We start from the raw sequence: 14,912 nt of genomic DNA, 5'->3' as shown, positions 1-14,912 counted from the left end.
GTTCTGGTAACCCTTTTCTAAATCTGGCCATCAAAACTGCCCTACCCAGAGCTGAGAGTGTGGGCAGCTTTCCATGAGGCACACGAGCCGTACGTGTACAAATATAATCACTGTTGTGTTGTGGAAATACTGATGTAACATATAGATAGCACCCAGAACATAGCACACACTGAGGGGCCCGGAAATGAGTGTGTGTGTGACCGGGTGTACGAGAGATCTAGTTCCCCCGCCTCCTCGCCAGCATTTGGTGTTAACCACCATTTGTCATTGTAGTTGTTCTAACAGGTGGGTGGGGATACCTCCCCGTGGCCTTCATGTGCACTCCTCTAATGACCGATGCTGTTGAACATCTCTTCATGTGCCCATTTGCCATTCATCTGTCTTCCTCGGTGAAACACCTGTTCACACTTTTCATCTATTTTCTAATCAGATTGTTTGGGTTTTTTTTTTTTATTGAGTTCTGAGTGTTCTTTATTTATTATAGATACTAGTCTTTTCTCAGAGATGTGGTTTGCAAATATTTTCTCCCAGTCTGTAGCTTGTCTTTTAATCCTTCTAGTAGAGTCATCGAAGAACAGAGGTTTTAGTTTTGAGGGAGTGCAGTTTATCTTTTTTTTTCCCTTTTACACATCGTGCCTTTGGTGTTATATGTAAGGACTCTCCGTCAAGCCCTAGGCCGTGAAGATTTCCTTCTGTGTTATCTTCTTTTTTTAAATGTTTATTTTTGAGAGAGAGCAAGTGCATGAACGGGGGAGGGGCAGAGAGAGAGGGAGACACAGAATCCGAAGCAGGCTCCGGGCTCTGAGCTGTCAGCACAGAGCCCAACACGGGGCTTGAACTCACGGATGACGAGATCATGACCTGAGCTGAAGTCGGACGCTCAACCGACTGAGCCACCCAGGCGCCCCTCTTCTACGTTATCTTCTAAAAGTTTTTTTAGTTCTATGCTTGACATTTGAGTCTGTGGTCCATTTGGGGTTAATTTTTATATAAGCTGCGAGGCTCAGGTTTAGGTTTTATTATCTTTTTTATTTGCCTATTGGCCATCCGGTAGTTCTGGCACAATGTGTTAAAAAGACAAGTCTTACCCTGTTGGATTACTTTTGCTCCTTTGCCAAAAATCAGTTGGCTCGATGCACGTGGGTTTGTGTGTATTCTGCCCCACTGATGAATGTGGTCACCCCTCCACACTGTCCTGATAACTATAGTTATGTAATAAGCTGTAGCATCAGGTAGAGGGAGCCCTCCCACGTTATTCTTTTTCAAAACTCTCGTAGCTGTTCTCGTTGCTTTCCATATATATTTTAGAAGAAGCCTGTCCATCTCTAAAAAATAAGAAAAAAACCTGGCTGGAATTTTCACAGGGATTGCGTTAAGCCTATAGTAAGTTTGGGGAGAACTGCCATCTCGTTTTCTGTCTTCCAATTCATGAACGCGGCACGTTTCTTCATTTATTCAGGGTTTGTGAGATTTGTATCTAAGTACTTCTTCTCTTCTGAGCAATTATAAATGTTACTCTGTCTTCAGTTTCAGGCTCCATGTGTTCATTGCTAGGATATAGAAATACAGTGGGTTTTTGTATGTTGATCTCGTATCCTGTGACCTTGCTGGACTCGTTTGTTAGCTCTGGGAGGCTTTTGTTTGGTTTTGTTTATAAATTCTTTGGGATTTCCTACATAGACCATCACATCATTTGCAAACAGAGACAGTTTTATTTCTTCCTTTGCAATCAGTGTACGTTGTATTTCCCTTTCTTGACTTACTGTTCTGGCTAGGACTTTCAATATGATGTCGAGTAACAGTGACATGAGCTGACATCCTGATCTTGTTTCCAGTCGTAAGGGGAAAATATTCAGTCTTTGACCAATAAGTATAATATTAGCTGTAGGGTTTTTGTAGATGTTCCTCATCAAGTTGAGGGAGTTTCTATCTATTGTTAGATTTTTGAGGTTTTGTTGGTTGTTTTTTTTTTAATCATGAGCGGATGCTGAAGTTTCTCAAATGCTTTTCCTGTATCTACTGATATAATCATATGATTTTTCTTGTTTAGCCTGTTAATATGGTGGGTTACATCAATTAAGTAAAATACTTCCCTAAGACAAACCCCACTTGGTCGTGGTGTATGAGTTTTTAATACACTGCTGAATTCTATTAGCTGTTATTTTGTTAAGGATTTTTGTGGTCTGTGTTCATGAGGGATATTGGTCTGTAGTTTTCTCTTGTTTTGTAGTACCTTTGTCTGTTTTTGGTATCTGAGTAATCTGGCCTCACAAAATGAGCTGGGACATGTTCCCTGCTCTTCTGTTTTCTGAAAGAGATTGTGTAGAATTGGTGTTAGTTCTTTTTGGAAGTTTAATGGAATTCTCGTATAAAATCGTCCGGTCCTGGAGACTTCTTTTTCAGGAGCTTTTAAATTGTGAAGGCAATTTCTTTAATACTTATAGGGCTATTTGGGGCGCCTGGGTGGCTCAGTCGGTTAAGCGTCTGACTTCGGCTCAGGTCATGATCTCGCGGTCTGTGAGTTCAAGCCCCACGTCGGGCTCTGTGCTGACAGCTCAGAGCCTGGAGCCTGCTTCAGATTCTGTGTCTCCCTCTCTCTGACCCTCCCCCGTTCATGCTCTGTCTCTCTCTGTCTCAAAGATAAATAAACATTTAAAAAAAAATACTTATAGGGCTATTAAGATGATCTGTTTCCTTCTGGGTGAATTATGGTAGTTTGTGAAACTGTTGATGTCTGTGAGCTCTACGGTGATATCCCTTGTTTCGCTGCTGATATTGGTAATTTGTATCTTTCTCTTTTTTTCTTTCAGTCTTGCCAGAGGTTTGTCAACTTTGTGGATCTTTTCAAAGAGCTAGCTTTTCATTGCCTTGATTTTCTGTATCGTTTTCCGGTTTCTGCCCCTATCTTTATTCTTTCCTTCTTTCTGACCAACTCCACCCAGACAGCGTCATGAAGCAAATTGGTGAAAAATACACATGGCATTAGTTCATTGCATTTTCCTGATGTGTATAAATAGTGATTACGTAAGTGTGGAAACTGACATATGTAGAGATTACACGGAAAGACATTCCCTCACAAAGAAACTAATGAGATTGATTGGTTTTTCTGGCCTGTGGCTTGTGATGTTACCTGATGGCCATGAATCATTTATGTGAACCAGGTTCTTATTCTAAATTGATTCAGAAACCCTGTGAAGTTCAGTGTGGGGTTTTGACCTCCGCGACCTCGGTAAACTTAATACCTACTTGTCCCTTACTTCTCTAGGCTGCTGACAGAGGCCCTGATGAGGTGGTAAGTGGCTGCTCAACATCAGAAGCCCAGGGTGGGTCTCAGAGTTCCACCATAAATAATTAGGAGTTAGTTGTGATTTGCTTTTAAATTTTTTGAATGCTTATTTATTTTTGAGAGAGAGCGAGAGAGAGTGGAGCAGAGCGGGGGAGGGGCAGAAAGAGAGAGGGGGAGACAGAGACTCCGAAGCAGGCTCCGGGATCTGAGCTGTCAGCACAGAGCCCAACACAGGGCTCGAACCCACGAACCGCCAGATCATGAGCTGAGCTGAAGTCGGATGCTCAACCGACTGAGCCACCCAAGGGCCCCTTGGGAGTTAGTTGTGATTTTTAACCATGGCTAAATTCTCATCTGTCCATAACATAAAAACGAATACAACACAAACCCACAGGCAGGTGGCTGCTTTCCAGAAATCCAGCTTACCTTTCTAAAGTGGTAGGTCGTGATTGATATTTTAAAACATAATAGCAAAAATGCTCCAGTGGTTTTCTGTTAATGCACAGACTGCATATTTTTCTCAGTCTCTTGAGCAGGTGTTGTTATTCACAAAGGACATAATTTTGGCAATTAAAAAAAAAAAGTGACCACAGGACTGCTTCAGCAGAGGAGTCTCGTATGTGCCCAGAGCACATTTTGGCGGCATGGTGGCTGTTCTCTTTGGAGCCCCCGCTTCAAGTGACACAGTCCAATGAGCAGTTGCCCTTCACAGCCCAGTGTGCAGGAACGCAAACGCTCAAGGACAAGTAAGGGTAATCCTGTGAGACAGAGAATTTACGATAAAGCTCTTTGCGAGATAACTTGAAGAATAAAGGCAGAGAAAAGCCCTGAGCTCTTTATGTAATAGCATTTGTAACTGGATTATTTTAAGAGAGTTTAAGGACGCCAGCATGTAATCAAAGGGCAGATTCTGTGAGGTGAGGGAATTGGGCTCCTGGGTCTAAGAGCCTCGGTGTCGCAGCGTTGATTCCACCATTTTTCTTTTCTTTTCTTTTCTTTTCTTTTCTTTTCTTTTCTTTTCTTTTCTTTTCTTTTCTTTTTCTTTTTCTTTTTCTTTTTCTTTTTTTTCTCTTTTTAGACTATTTTATAGCATGTAGTAAATTAGCATTTACGTTCATTTTCAGCTTTGTCTTCTGGCTTTTTGTTTTTCAATATATGAAATTTATTGTCAAATTGGTTTCCATACAACACCCAGTGCTCATCCCAAAAGGTGCCCTCCTAAATACCCATCACCCACCCTTCCCTCCCTCCCACCCCCCATCAACCCTCAGTTTGTTCTCAGTTTTTAAGAGTCTCATGCTTTGGCTCTCTCCCACTCTAACCTGTTTTTTTTTTTTCCTTCCCCTCCCCCATGGGCTTCTGTTAAGTTTCTCAGGATCCACATAAGAGTGAAACCATATGGTATCTGTCTTTCTCTGTATGGCTTATTTCACTTAGCATCACACTCTCCAGTTCCATCCACGTGGCTACACAGGGCCATATTTCATTCTTTCTCATTGCCACGTAGTACTCCATTGTGTATATAAACCACAATTTCTTTATCCGTTCATCAGTTGATGGACATTTAGGCTCTTTCCATAATTTGGCTATTGTTGAGAGTGCTGCTATGAACATTGGGGTACAAGTGGCCCTATGCATCAGTACTCCTGTATCCCTTGGATAAATTCCTAGCAGTGCTATTGCTGGGTCATAGGGTAGATCTATTTTTAATTTTGTGGGGAACCTCCACACTGTTTTCCAGAGTGGCTGCACCAATTTGCGTTCCCACCAACAGTGCAAGAGGGTTCCCGTTTCTCCACATCCTCGCCGGCATCTATAGTCTTCTGATTTGTTCCACGTGCACTCGAGAAGAAAGTATATTCTGTTGCTTTGGGATGCAGAGTTCTAAATATATCTGTCAAGTCCATCTGATCCAATGTGTCATTCAGGGCCCTTGTTTCTTTATTGATCCTGTGTCTAGATGATCTACCCATTGTTGTTAGTGGAGTGTTAAAGTCCCCTGCAATTACCACATTCTTATCAATAAGGTTGCTTATGTTTGTGAGTAGTTGTTTTATATATTTGGGGGCTCCAGTATTCAGCGCATAGACATTTATAATTGTTAGCTCTTCCTGATGGATAGACCCTGTAATTATTATATAATGCCCTTCTTCATCTCTTGTTACAGCCTTTAATTTAAAGTCTAGTTTGTCTGATATAAGTATGGCTACTCCAGCTTTCTTTTGGCTTCCAGTCACATGATAAATAGTTCTCCATCCCCTCACTCTCAATCTGAAGGTGTCCTCAGGTCTAAAATGAGTCTCTTGTAGACAGCAAATAGATGGGTCTTGTTTTTTTATCCATTCTGATACCCTATGTCTTTTGGTTGGCGCATTTAGTCCATTTACATTCAGTGTTATTATACAAAGATATGGGTTTAGAGTCATTGTGATGTCCATAGGTTTCATGCTTGCAGTGATGTCTCTGGTACTTTGTCTCACAGGATCCCCCTTAGGATCTCTTGTAGGGCTGGTTTAGTGGTGACGGATTCCTTCAGTTTTTGTTTGTTTGGGAAGACCTTTATCTCTCCTTCTATTCTAAATGACAGACTTGCTGGATAAAGGATTCTCGGCTGCATATTTTTCCTGTTCATCACATGGAAGATCTCCTGCCATTCCTTTCTGGCCTGCCAAGGTTCAGTAGAGAGATCGGTCACGAGTCTTATAGGTCTCCCTTTATATGTTAGAGCACGTTTATCCCTCGCTGCTTTCAGAATTTTCTCTCTATCCTTGTATTTTGCCAGTTTCACTATGATATGTCGTGCAGAAGATCGATTCAAGTTACGTCTGAAGGGAGTTCTCTGTGCCTCTTGGATTTCAATGCCGTTTTCCTTCCCCAGTTCAGGGAAGTTCTCAGCTATGATTTCTTCAAGTACCCCTTCAGCACCTTTCCCTCTCTCTTCCTCCTCTGGGATACCACTTATGCGTATATTATTTCTTTTTAGTGTATCACTTAGTTCTCTAATTTTCCCCTCATACTCCTGGATTTTTTTATCTCTCTTTTTCTCAGCTTCCTCTTTTTCCATAACTTTATCTTCTAGTTCACCTATTCTCTCCTCTGCCTCTTCAAGCCGAGCCGTGGTGGTTTCAATTTTGTTTTGCATTTCATTTAAAGTGTTTTTCAGCTCCTCGTGACTGCTCCTTAGTCCCTTGATCTCTGTAGCAAGAGATTCTCTGCTGTCCTCTATACTGTTTTCAAGCCCAGCGATTAATTTTATGACTATTATTCTAAATTCACTTTCTGTTATATTGTTTAAATCCTTTTTGATAAGTTCGTTAGCTGTTGTTATTTCCTGGAGATTCTTTCGAGGGGAATTCTTCCATTTGGTCATTTTGGATAGTTCCTGGAGTGGTGCGGACCTGCAGGGCACTTCCCCTGTGCTGTCTTGAATAACTTGCATTGGTGGGTGGGGCCACAGTCAGACCCGATGTCTGTCCCCAGCCCACCGCTGGGGCCACAGTCAGACTGGTGTGTGCCTTCTCTTCCCCTCTCCTAGGGGCGGGATTCACCGTGGGGTGGCGTGGCCCGTCTGGGCTACTTGCACACTGCCAGGCTTGTGGTGCTGGGGATCTGGCATATTTGCTGGGGTGGATCGGCAAGGTGCACAGGGGTGGGAGGGGCAGGCTCAGCTTGCTTTTCCTTCAGAGATCCACTTCAGGAGGGGCCCTGCGGCACCGGGAGGGAGTCAGACCCACCGGAGGGATGGCTCCGCAGAAGCACAGCGTTGGGTGTTTGCGCGGTGCCAGCAAGTTCCCTGGCAGGAACTGGTTCCCTTTGGGATTTTGGCTGGGGGATGGGCGGGGGAGATGGCGCTGGCGAGCGCCTTTGTTCCCCGCCAAGCTGAGCTGTGTCGTCCGGGGCTCCACAACTCTCCCTCCCATTGTCGTCCAGCCTTCCCGCCCTCCGAGCAGAGCTATTAGCTTATAACCTTCTAGGTTTCAAGTCCCGCTTGCTGTCGGAACACACTCCGTCCGGCCCCTGCGCTTTTGCCAGCCAGACTCGGGGCTCTGCTTGGCCGGCGAGCCGCCCCTCCGCCCCGGCTCCCTCCCGCCAGTCCATGGAGCGCGCACCGCCTCTCTGCCCTTCCCACCCTCTTCCGTGGGCCTCTCGTCTGCGCTTGGCTCCGGAGACTCCGTTCTGCTAGTCTTCTGGCGGTTTTCTGGGTTATTTAGGCAGGTGTAGGTGGAATCTAAGTGATCAGCAGGATGCGCGGTGAGCCCAGCGTCCTCCTACGCCGCCATCGCGATTCCACCATTTTTCTACCTTTGTGACCTTGGGCAACTTATTGAGGCTCGTCAACTCACTCTCCCTCACCGGTTTCGATGGGGACACTAGCGTGAGGCCAAAATGGGATGACAAATAAATGTGATAAAGAATTTGCTCATTAAACGTACCGTCTGGCACAGGGTAAGCATTTGTTGTATTTTAGCTCTTCTATCACCGTTAGTACTGCTACGCTTGCTGTTGTTCTGGTCATTAGTGACTCTTACACTGGTGGAGTCCGGCTCGCTTTTCTGGAATTTGTTACGCTTTTTCAATGCTCCCGTAAAATACAGAGTCTGGTTTAAGTCACGTTCTGAACGTGTGACTAGTTAAAAGTAGCACCTGAAGAAGCATCACATTCTCACTCATATATTTCAGGGGATGTTAGTAGCATGAGAGTTTGGTCATTGTCTTTGCCCTTCTGGTTTTCATTATTGCCCCCCCCACACCCCCCCCCACAAGGAGTCCTTCAAAAATGTCTTTTTCCCAAAGACCTCTTCCAGCGAAAACTTAATACCACAGATCTGCTATGTACCTGTTTATGTGCTATCACGCTCCAGAGGGCTAGAAACCACTGTACTATCTAAAGGGGTTTTTTTTTGTCTCCTAAGAACCAATTTTCACACCCGTGGGGGCAATAGCACCCCTAATTGGTATTGCACATGATTTAGCGCAGTGGTTCTCCACCAAGGGCAGGTTGCCTCCCAGGGGACATTTGTCAATGTCTGGAGATATTTTTGGTTGCCTCAACGGGGCAGGGGGGATGCTACTGATATCTCGTAGGCAGAGGCCAGGGCCCAGAATGTCAACAGCGCCAAGATGGTGAAACCCTGCTCCTAGAGCACGATGGCAAAGTTCAAATGAACCCTGAATAACCCAGAAATTGTTAAGGAAGGTGCAGATGGGCCGTGCCAGCTCTAAGGCACAAGACAAAGAGAATAGCAGCAGTTGGGCTCCTGACCTTCAGGTCAAACCTGTGGACAACATGGTTTACTTTTTGCTCTTTCTGTCCAATATGTGTCAAAATACGTGTAAACACTTCAAGTGTGTGTTTAGTGATAACTTTGTCTCCCGGTTTTCCTACGGATGGATCTTGCTTTATGAAACAGATGAATTCCTGAAAAGTAGGAACTCATCACCTGTGCGTTGCACTTAGTCCTCTGATGTCCTTCCGTTATATCTTGAGAGGCTCGTCTTCCTTCCGAGTCGATCCTCATTTGAGCTAGCTCCTACCATTGTTGCTTTGAATCCAAGTTTGGTGGCCCCTCGGCCTCTCCGGATTTAAGCCAATGGGGACAGCTGAAGAGAGGGTCCAGATTTATATTCAAGGTGAGCCAGCCTGTTCTCTGATGGGCGTGGTCCCGGTCCCGTGTCCGTAGCTCCTGGCTCCCCCGTGTCCCTGTCACACTCACACTCCCTTTTTCTGCTGCCCAGAGTTGGCGTCGAGGAGCCCTCCGAAGAGGACCAGAACGAACGCCGCTCACAGTACTTCAGGTGACACAAGGGCGTCCTCAGAAACCAATTAACCGGGCCTGGCTTCTCTCCTCCTCCTAACCTGAGATGTTTCTCTCCATGCTGTTTTGTCTCTTTCTTCCTCCCTGTGTGTGCCACCCCCTGCCCCTTCCAGCAAAAGGGCAAGAGGTCGGGTCACGTCTAACCCTTTTTCCCGCCCTTTCTCTGGGTTGATTGATGTGTCGGTGTTCCTGAGATTCTGTCCCCTTGCCCTGCATATTGGACAACGTGTGTCAACACCAAGGCCGGAGATGGCAAGTGTCTCTCCCTTCTTTTACCACTGAGCTTAGCGTTGAGAGCAGTCCATTTTCAGAGCCACGGATCTTTTCCCACAAAGTCTTGTTTCTGGTCTAGTAGACAAGGCTTTTAACTCCTAAAGACAGCTAGAATTGTTTTTTAATGGTTATTTATTTTTGAGACAGAGAGACAGACAGGGTGCGAATGGGGGAGGCGCAGAGAGAGAGAGAGTGGGGGAGACACAGAATCAGAAGCAGGCTCCGGGCTCCGAGCTGTCAGCACAGAGCCCAACCCGGGGCTCGAACTCAGGAGATCATGACCTGAGCCGAAGTCCGACACTTAAGTGACTGAGCCACCCAGGCGCCCCAAGAGAACTAGCATTTGATATTTCCGCCGTGACTGGAGAATCAGTCTTAATCAGGCACCAACACTCTCTTAGATTTTTAAGTCTGTATTTGTGTACTTGTACCTTATGGTGAATCAGAAGATACAAAAAGAGCTGTTTTTTATTTTATTTTATTTTATTTATTTATTTTTCACTATATGAAATTTATTGTCAAATTGGTTTCCATACAACACCCAGTGCTCATCCCAAAAGGTCTTTATCTTCTGGTTTAAAAAAAGAGTTGTTTTTTAAACCAGAAGATAAAGACTCTTTTAATGCGGTTTGTTTCTCCGTGTTCATCCAAGTTTACGATTGGATTAGGCTTAAGAGTGGCAGTGTTGAGCAAGCAGAGCAAAGACTTGAATGTTTCTTTTTTTCCTTCCTGATCTGATTCTCAATGCTGGTAGATAAACCAGCGCAGAATAGGCTTGAACTCTGTTCTCGCCACTGTGAAAGTACGTCACTGAGGGCAGCAGAGAGAATAGCGATGCCTGTCATCAGGCATGTTCATCACGATATCACCGGGCTCCAGATATACTGTAATGATGTGCATATAATTAAAGGAAGCTGTTAAATTCCCTGGGTTCACATTTTTCTCTACTGTTTAAAATACACATGCGTGCGCAAACACACGCACACACACACACACACACACACACACACACGTTAACTTTTGGAGACCTGACTCTAGGTACCAGTTAAGTTGCAGAGGAAACCCTTTCTTTTGAAATATCCCACCTTCAGGAAGGAAGGTCCTTTGGGCAAAGTACAAGTTATTACCCTTGGGACGTTCGAGAATTCCGACTATGATCTGGTGTTCAGGGTTTTGCATGAAAGTATGTGTCTCATGGTCCTCCAATTATTTAGGACCTCAGCCATTCAAATTTTTGAAAAGTTATCGATTAAAGTGGAACACTTCTAAAATTCCTGGCATTTCATGGCATTTTATACAGCAGCTGATCCCAAGGTACTTAGACCAGAAGGGAAATTATTCACCTTCTTTCTGTATTTATTCATTCCAGAATGAGCACACTCGTTTGCTTGCTTTGTTTTCTCTTTTGGTGTGAAACTGAGTGAAATTTCAACTGCTCAGCAGCCGGCCCCATGTGGCCCGTGGCTAGCACATTGGACAGCGCAGATCTAGACCACTACCATCGTTGGAGAAAGTTCTGCTGGACAGCGTGGATCTGGAATCATTCCCAGGTTCCCCCAAACAAAATATTGAACATTACGGGTTTGAGATGAGGTTAAGGTGGCCCTACTTTTGTGAGTTTATCAAGTCCTTTCAACGTGTTGTGCGTTGTTGTTTTGCATTCCGGCCTGGCCACGGCGGGCCCAGGAGAAAGAGTTCCACTGACATTGCCAGGACTCGAGTGAGAATAGTCACCACCTAGTCTTTCTAAGCAGCTCTTGTTCCACAGAATTTGATTCATGTGAAACAAGTTGTTTTCCTCTTAATAGAGATTCGTTAAAAGAATAGAGGGGGCTAAATTTCATGTGGCAGCTTTTATTGTATTTGGTTTTGTTTTCGTTATCGTAATACAGGGCATACGTGACCTTTTCTCTTACCCGTCGCCTTCCTATTTCATCTAGGCCAGCAAAGTCCATTTGTTTCGTCTTTGCTGACATAGAAGCCACTTATGAAGGCTCATTACACCTGTTTCGAAATTCACAGTACAGAAAGGAGAGATTATGAGTGGCAGGTCTGGGCCGCCATGTCCTTGGCCATACTGCATTCCATGCCCTTGGCCATACTGCATTCCATGCCCTTCAGATCCCATAATCTCATTGCTCCTGCCCCACGGTATGGTTAGGCCTTTTGGTTAGGCCAAGGACAGCTGTGTCACCTGGCATTGTGAAAGGCCGTCTGAGAAATGCCGGGGTAACCGCTGCTCCGCCCCTCTGAGTCTGCATGGGGGAGCTCATCCAAGTGAACTAGCCTGCCATTAAGTGGCTTCGTGCTGCTGTAGAATCCAAAGAGCAAGGCCTCATACTGGATTCCTAGCCGTTGATCTTACAAACGCTGACAAACTCACCATACAGAGGACTTTTCTCTGCGAACTGTATGTTCATTCGTTCAGAGTCTCTGTAACAGGTGAGGGCTCAAAATCAAGAGCGAGGAAGCCCATATGCGACCCCTCCTCTAGCACTCTGATGCGTTAGACACATCGGGTACATGGAGGCCCTGGTGTGACGTTTTTAAGGGGCAGCCCTGAGGCCCCTGAATTGGACGGATTTCCGGTCAGAAAATCTCTGTGAGATTTGTTGCGTGGAGGTCCCCCGGATAACGTCCGGTGATGACGACAAGCCTCCAAGCCTCAGAACCTCCTGCCTGGAGGCAGCTCCTAGACACAGAGCAAAGTCCATCTAACTCCCTGCAAAGGTCCTCCCAAGCCCCAGGCCCGTAGGGAGGAACTCTTGTGTCAGGTACACTAGGTTTTAGCTAGAAGAGTAGGCACTCAGCAAATATTTGCCAGATGTGTGCATTCATCCTGTGGTTTTCAACTCCGCCTTCCGCGACATCTGGGAGATCTGTCCCCTTTTCCCTCCAGAGCGCCCCTTTCCAGGGCTCCACGCCTTGGGTGAGTGCCGGACAGACCTGGAATGAGACAGGGCGGAGGTTGGCTTTGTGAGGAGGTTGTCTTCTATTTCCCTTTTCCATTCGTCTCTTTTTTCAAGACGTGACGTGGCCTCACAGGTGGGAAAGAGGGAGGGAGAGGGAGAAAAGTAAGGTGTGCACACGGGGCTGCAGAGACCCTTGGTTGAGGCCACTTGGTACCTCCCTTTAAGCTCAAGTTACACCTGCCCCCCCCAAAAAAAACCCCAAAAAACAAAAAAAGCCGCGTTCTCAGTTTACAGTTCTTTGCAGCACCCAAGGGAGCGAGGGAAGACAGAGAATGTTCCTGGCCTCTTTGTTTTCTCCCCCATTTCCCCATGCTCTCCGTGTCATGGGCATCACAGCTTTCTGCCTCCGAGTGAGGAAGGTACAGGGCAGCTCAACCCCAGTAGACGCATGGGATTTGCTGTGAGCGGATCTCGCCACTTGGCCTTTTCCGTCTGCCTTCAGTTGTTGATCTCGAATGTGCCAGTTCTCAGGTCGTCTCTGCTGCAGGAGGACGCGGGGGCCACCAGGACAAAACGTTAATGTGCACGCTCGGGTATTGAGGCGACGTGTACGGACGGCTGCAACTTTATTTGAACGCCTCTGAAAAATTAGCCGATAGAGACATGGCTAGATATGCGATAAAGAAACTCCAGCAAAATATCAACGGTGGCGTCTAGGTGTTCACTATGAATTCCTCCAGCACTGCCCTGGACATGTGAAACATCCCGTACCAGATGTTTGGGGAATTCAAAGGTCAGGGCAGAGGGGAGGAAGCAGCAGAAAGGAAAAGGTGGGGGGCAGCGGGATCCCCCCTCGGATAACTCGGACCATCTGGTGCCGTTCCCCAGAGGCCAGGGTAGGGTGTGAGCACACGGGACTTCTTACCTCTTCTGCCCCCTGGGCTCTGGCATGGTACGTGACCTCTTTCTCACGACTTTTGCATGGCGGCCTTCCTCTTCTTTTAGCTAACTACTCCTTCCGCTTCCGGGAGATGGTCAGTCCTCTTGGCTACTTGCCGCCAGCATGGCCGCCACGGTCCAAGCTAACACTCTCCGTTTTTCTCCTTGTCTTTCTCCCTGGCGGCTTCTAGAGTCGGTGTTGACCCAGATCAAGACCCACCACCCAACAATGACAGCTTTCAAGTCTTACAAGGGGTAAGTCACAAGAGATGCGCCTTCCAGGGGAAGACATTGTTAAAAACAGCTAAAGTTGGGGCGCCTGGGTGGCTCAGTCGGTTGAGCATCCAGCTCGGCTTGAGCTCGGGTCATGATCTCGCGGTTCATGGGTTCTAGCCCTGCGTTGGGCTCTGTGCTGACAGCGCAGAGCCTGCTTGGGATTCTCTCTCTCCCTGTCTCTGCGCCCCTCCCCTGCTCATGTTCTCTCTCCCTCTCTCTCTGCCCTTCCCTTGCTTACACATGCATGTTTGCTCTCTCTCTCAAAATAAGTAAACTTTTTTTGAAATAGCTACAAGGTATTGAGCATTTACTACATGCCAGGCATCTTTACATGGATTCCCTCACTGTGAGCATGATACCAACCTCAAGAGGTAGGTACCGTTATCCCCATTTTACAGATTAGAAGCTGGAGTTTGAGAGTCTAAGTGAGTCGTCTACAGTTGGAGAATTAGAAAGTCAAGAAGGCGGGACTTGACCGTGGAGTCAACGTTCTTAAACAACATATTGAGGGGTAGGCCGGCCAGGAAGAGCATTCAAGCTAAGTCCCTGACTGCCTACTTTCCGAGCATGGGTATTTGAATACGCTGGTGGTGGGCTCGCCGTCACTGGGTCAGAGTCCGTCAGTGGTGCCCACACAGGGGAAGGAGAGGGCTGGGGTCTGACTCTCCAGTGCAGGGAATCTGAGGAAGAGAAGAAGGATGTGGCTGATCACAGGCCGTCCTGTTCTCCAGGGGCTGGAATCCTCTACAACTGAGTTCCCCTCGAGCCCGCTAACGGCAGAGAACAAGACTCATACCCCCCACCTCCCACCGTAGGGGCTGAAGGTCATAATGGTTAAGGCTTAGGCGGGGTGGTGCCAGCCGGGACGGCCTGGGACAGAGTGCCAGGGAGGGCAGCTGTCGAGGCTGCCAGCAGAGGAGCCCCGTGGCAGCATCGAGTGTGACTGGCAGGGAAGAGTCGTCCCCGCTGCTGCAGAGAATCTGCCCCGGTTACTGTTGCTGCATATAACAAACCGCACCAGGCATAGGAAAGTGAGCAGCAGATCCTCTGGCTCATGGATTCTCGAGGCCAGGAAGTCGGAAAGGGCAGAATACGGGCTGCTTGCCTTTGCTCCGAGTAGAAAGCTGGGGGCTGGCATCATCCAAAGACTCATTCACTCCTGTATCTGGCACCTGGGCTTGGGAGAACCCCAAAGACTAGGGCAGCCGGCCGGAATGCCTGCGCCTGGCTCCGCCACGTGGCCTCGGGGTATCGGACTTCTTACGCGATGGCTCAGGGTTCCGAAAGCCAGCGTCCCAGCAGGCAAGGTGGAAGCTACATGGCCATTCCTGACCCTGGATGTCTCCCGGCGTCACATCTGTGACTTTCTGGCGGTCACAGTGAGCTGCTCGAGCCAGCCCAGATTCAAGG

At 47.0% G+C, this 14,912-nt stretch overlaps 1 protein-coding gene across 2 annotated transcripts in view; it reads left to right on the top strand.

Annotated features, from left to right (window-relative positions):
• The window catches only part of SLC9A7 (solute carrier family 9 member A7), a 131,349-nt gene that overhangs the window by 91,549 nt on the left and 24,888 nt on the right, over positions 1–14,912 (top strand). The window contains exons 13-14 of one of the 2 annotated variants that reach the window (XM_023249454.2): positions 9,023–9,082; positions 13,418–13,481. In XM_023249454.2, coding sequence (XP_023105222.1) covers positions 9,023–9,082; positions 13,418–13,481 — 124 coding nt within the window. The remainder of the gene's footprint in view (positions 1–9,022; positions 9,083–13,417; positions 13,482–14,912) is intronic. The other variant, XM_023249455.2, reaches the window with a different exon arrangement.

Source organism: Felis catus, chromosome X (assembly GCF_018350175.1).
Source record: "Felis catus isolate Fca126 chromosome X, F.catus_Fca126_mat1.0, whole genome shotgun sequence".
In the NCBI taxonomy this organism is placed as follows: domain Eukaryota; kingdom Metazoa; phylum Chordata; class Mammalia; order Carnivora; family Felidae; genus Felis; species Felis catus.
Note: the sequence above shows the minus strand (reverse complement) of the source record. Positions and strands in the feature narration are given on the sequence as shown.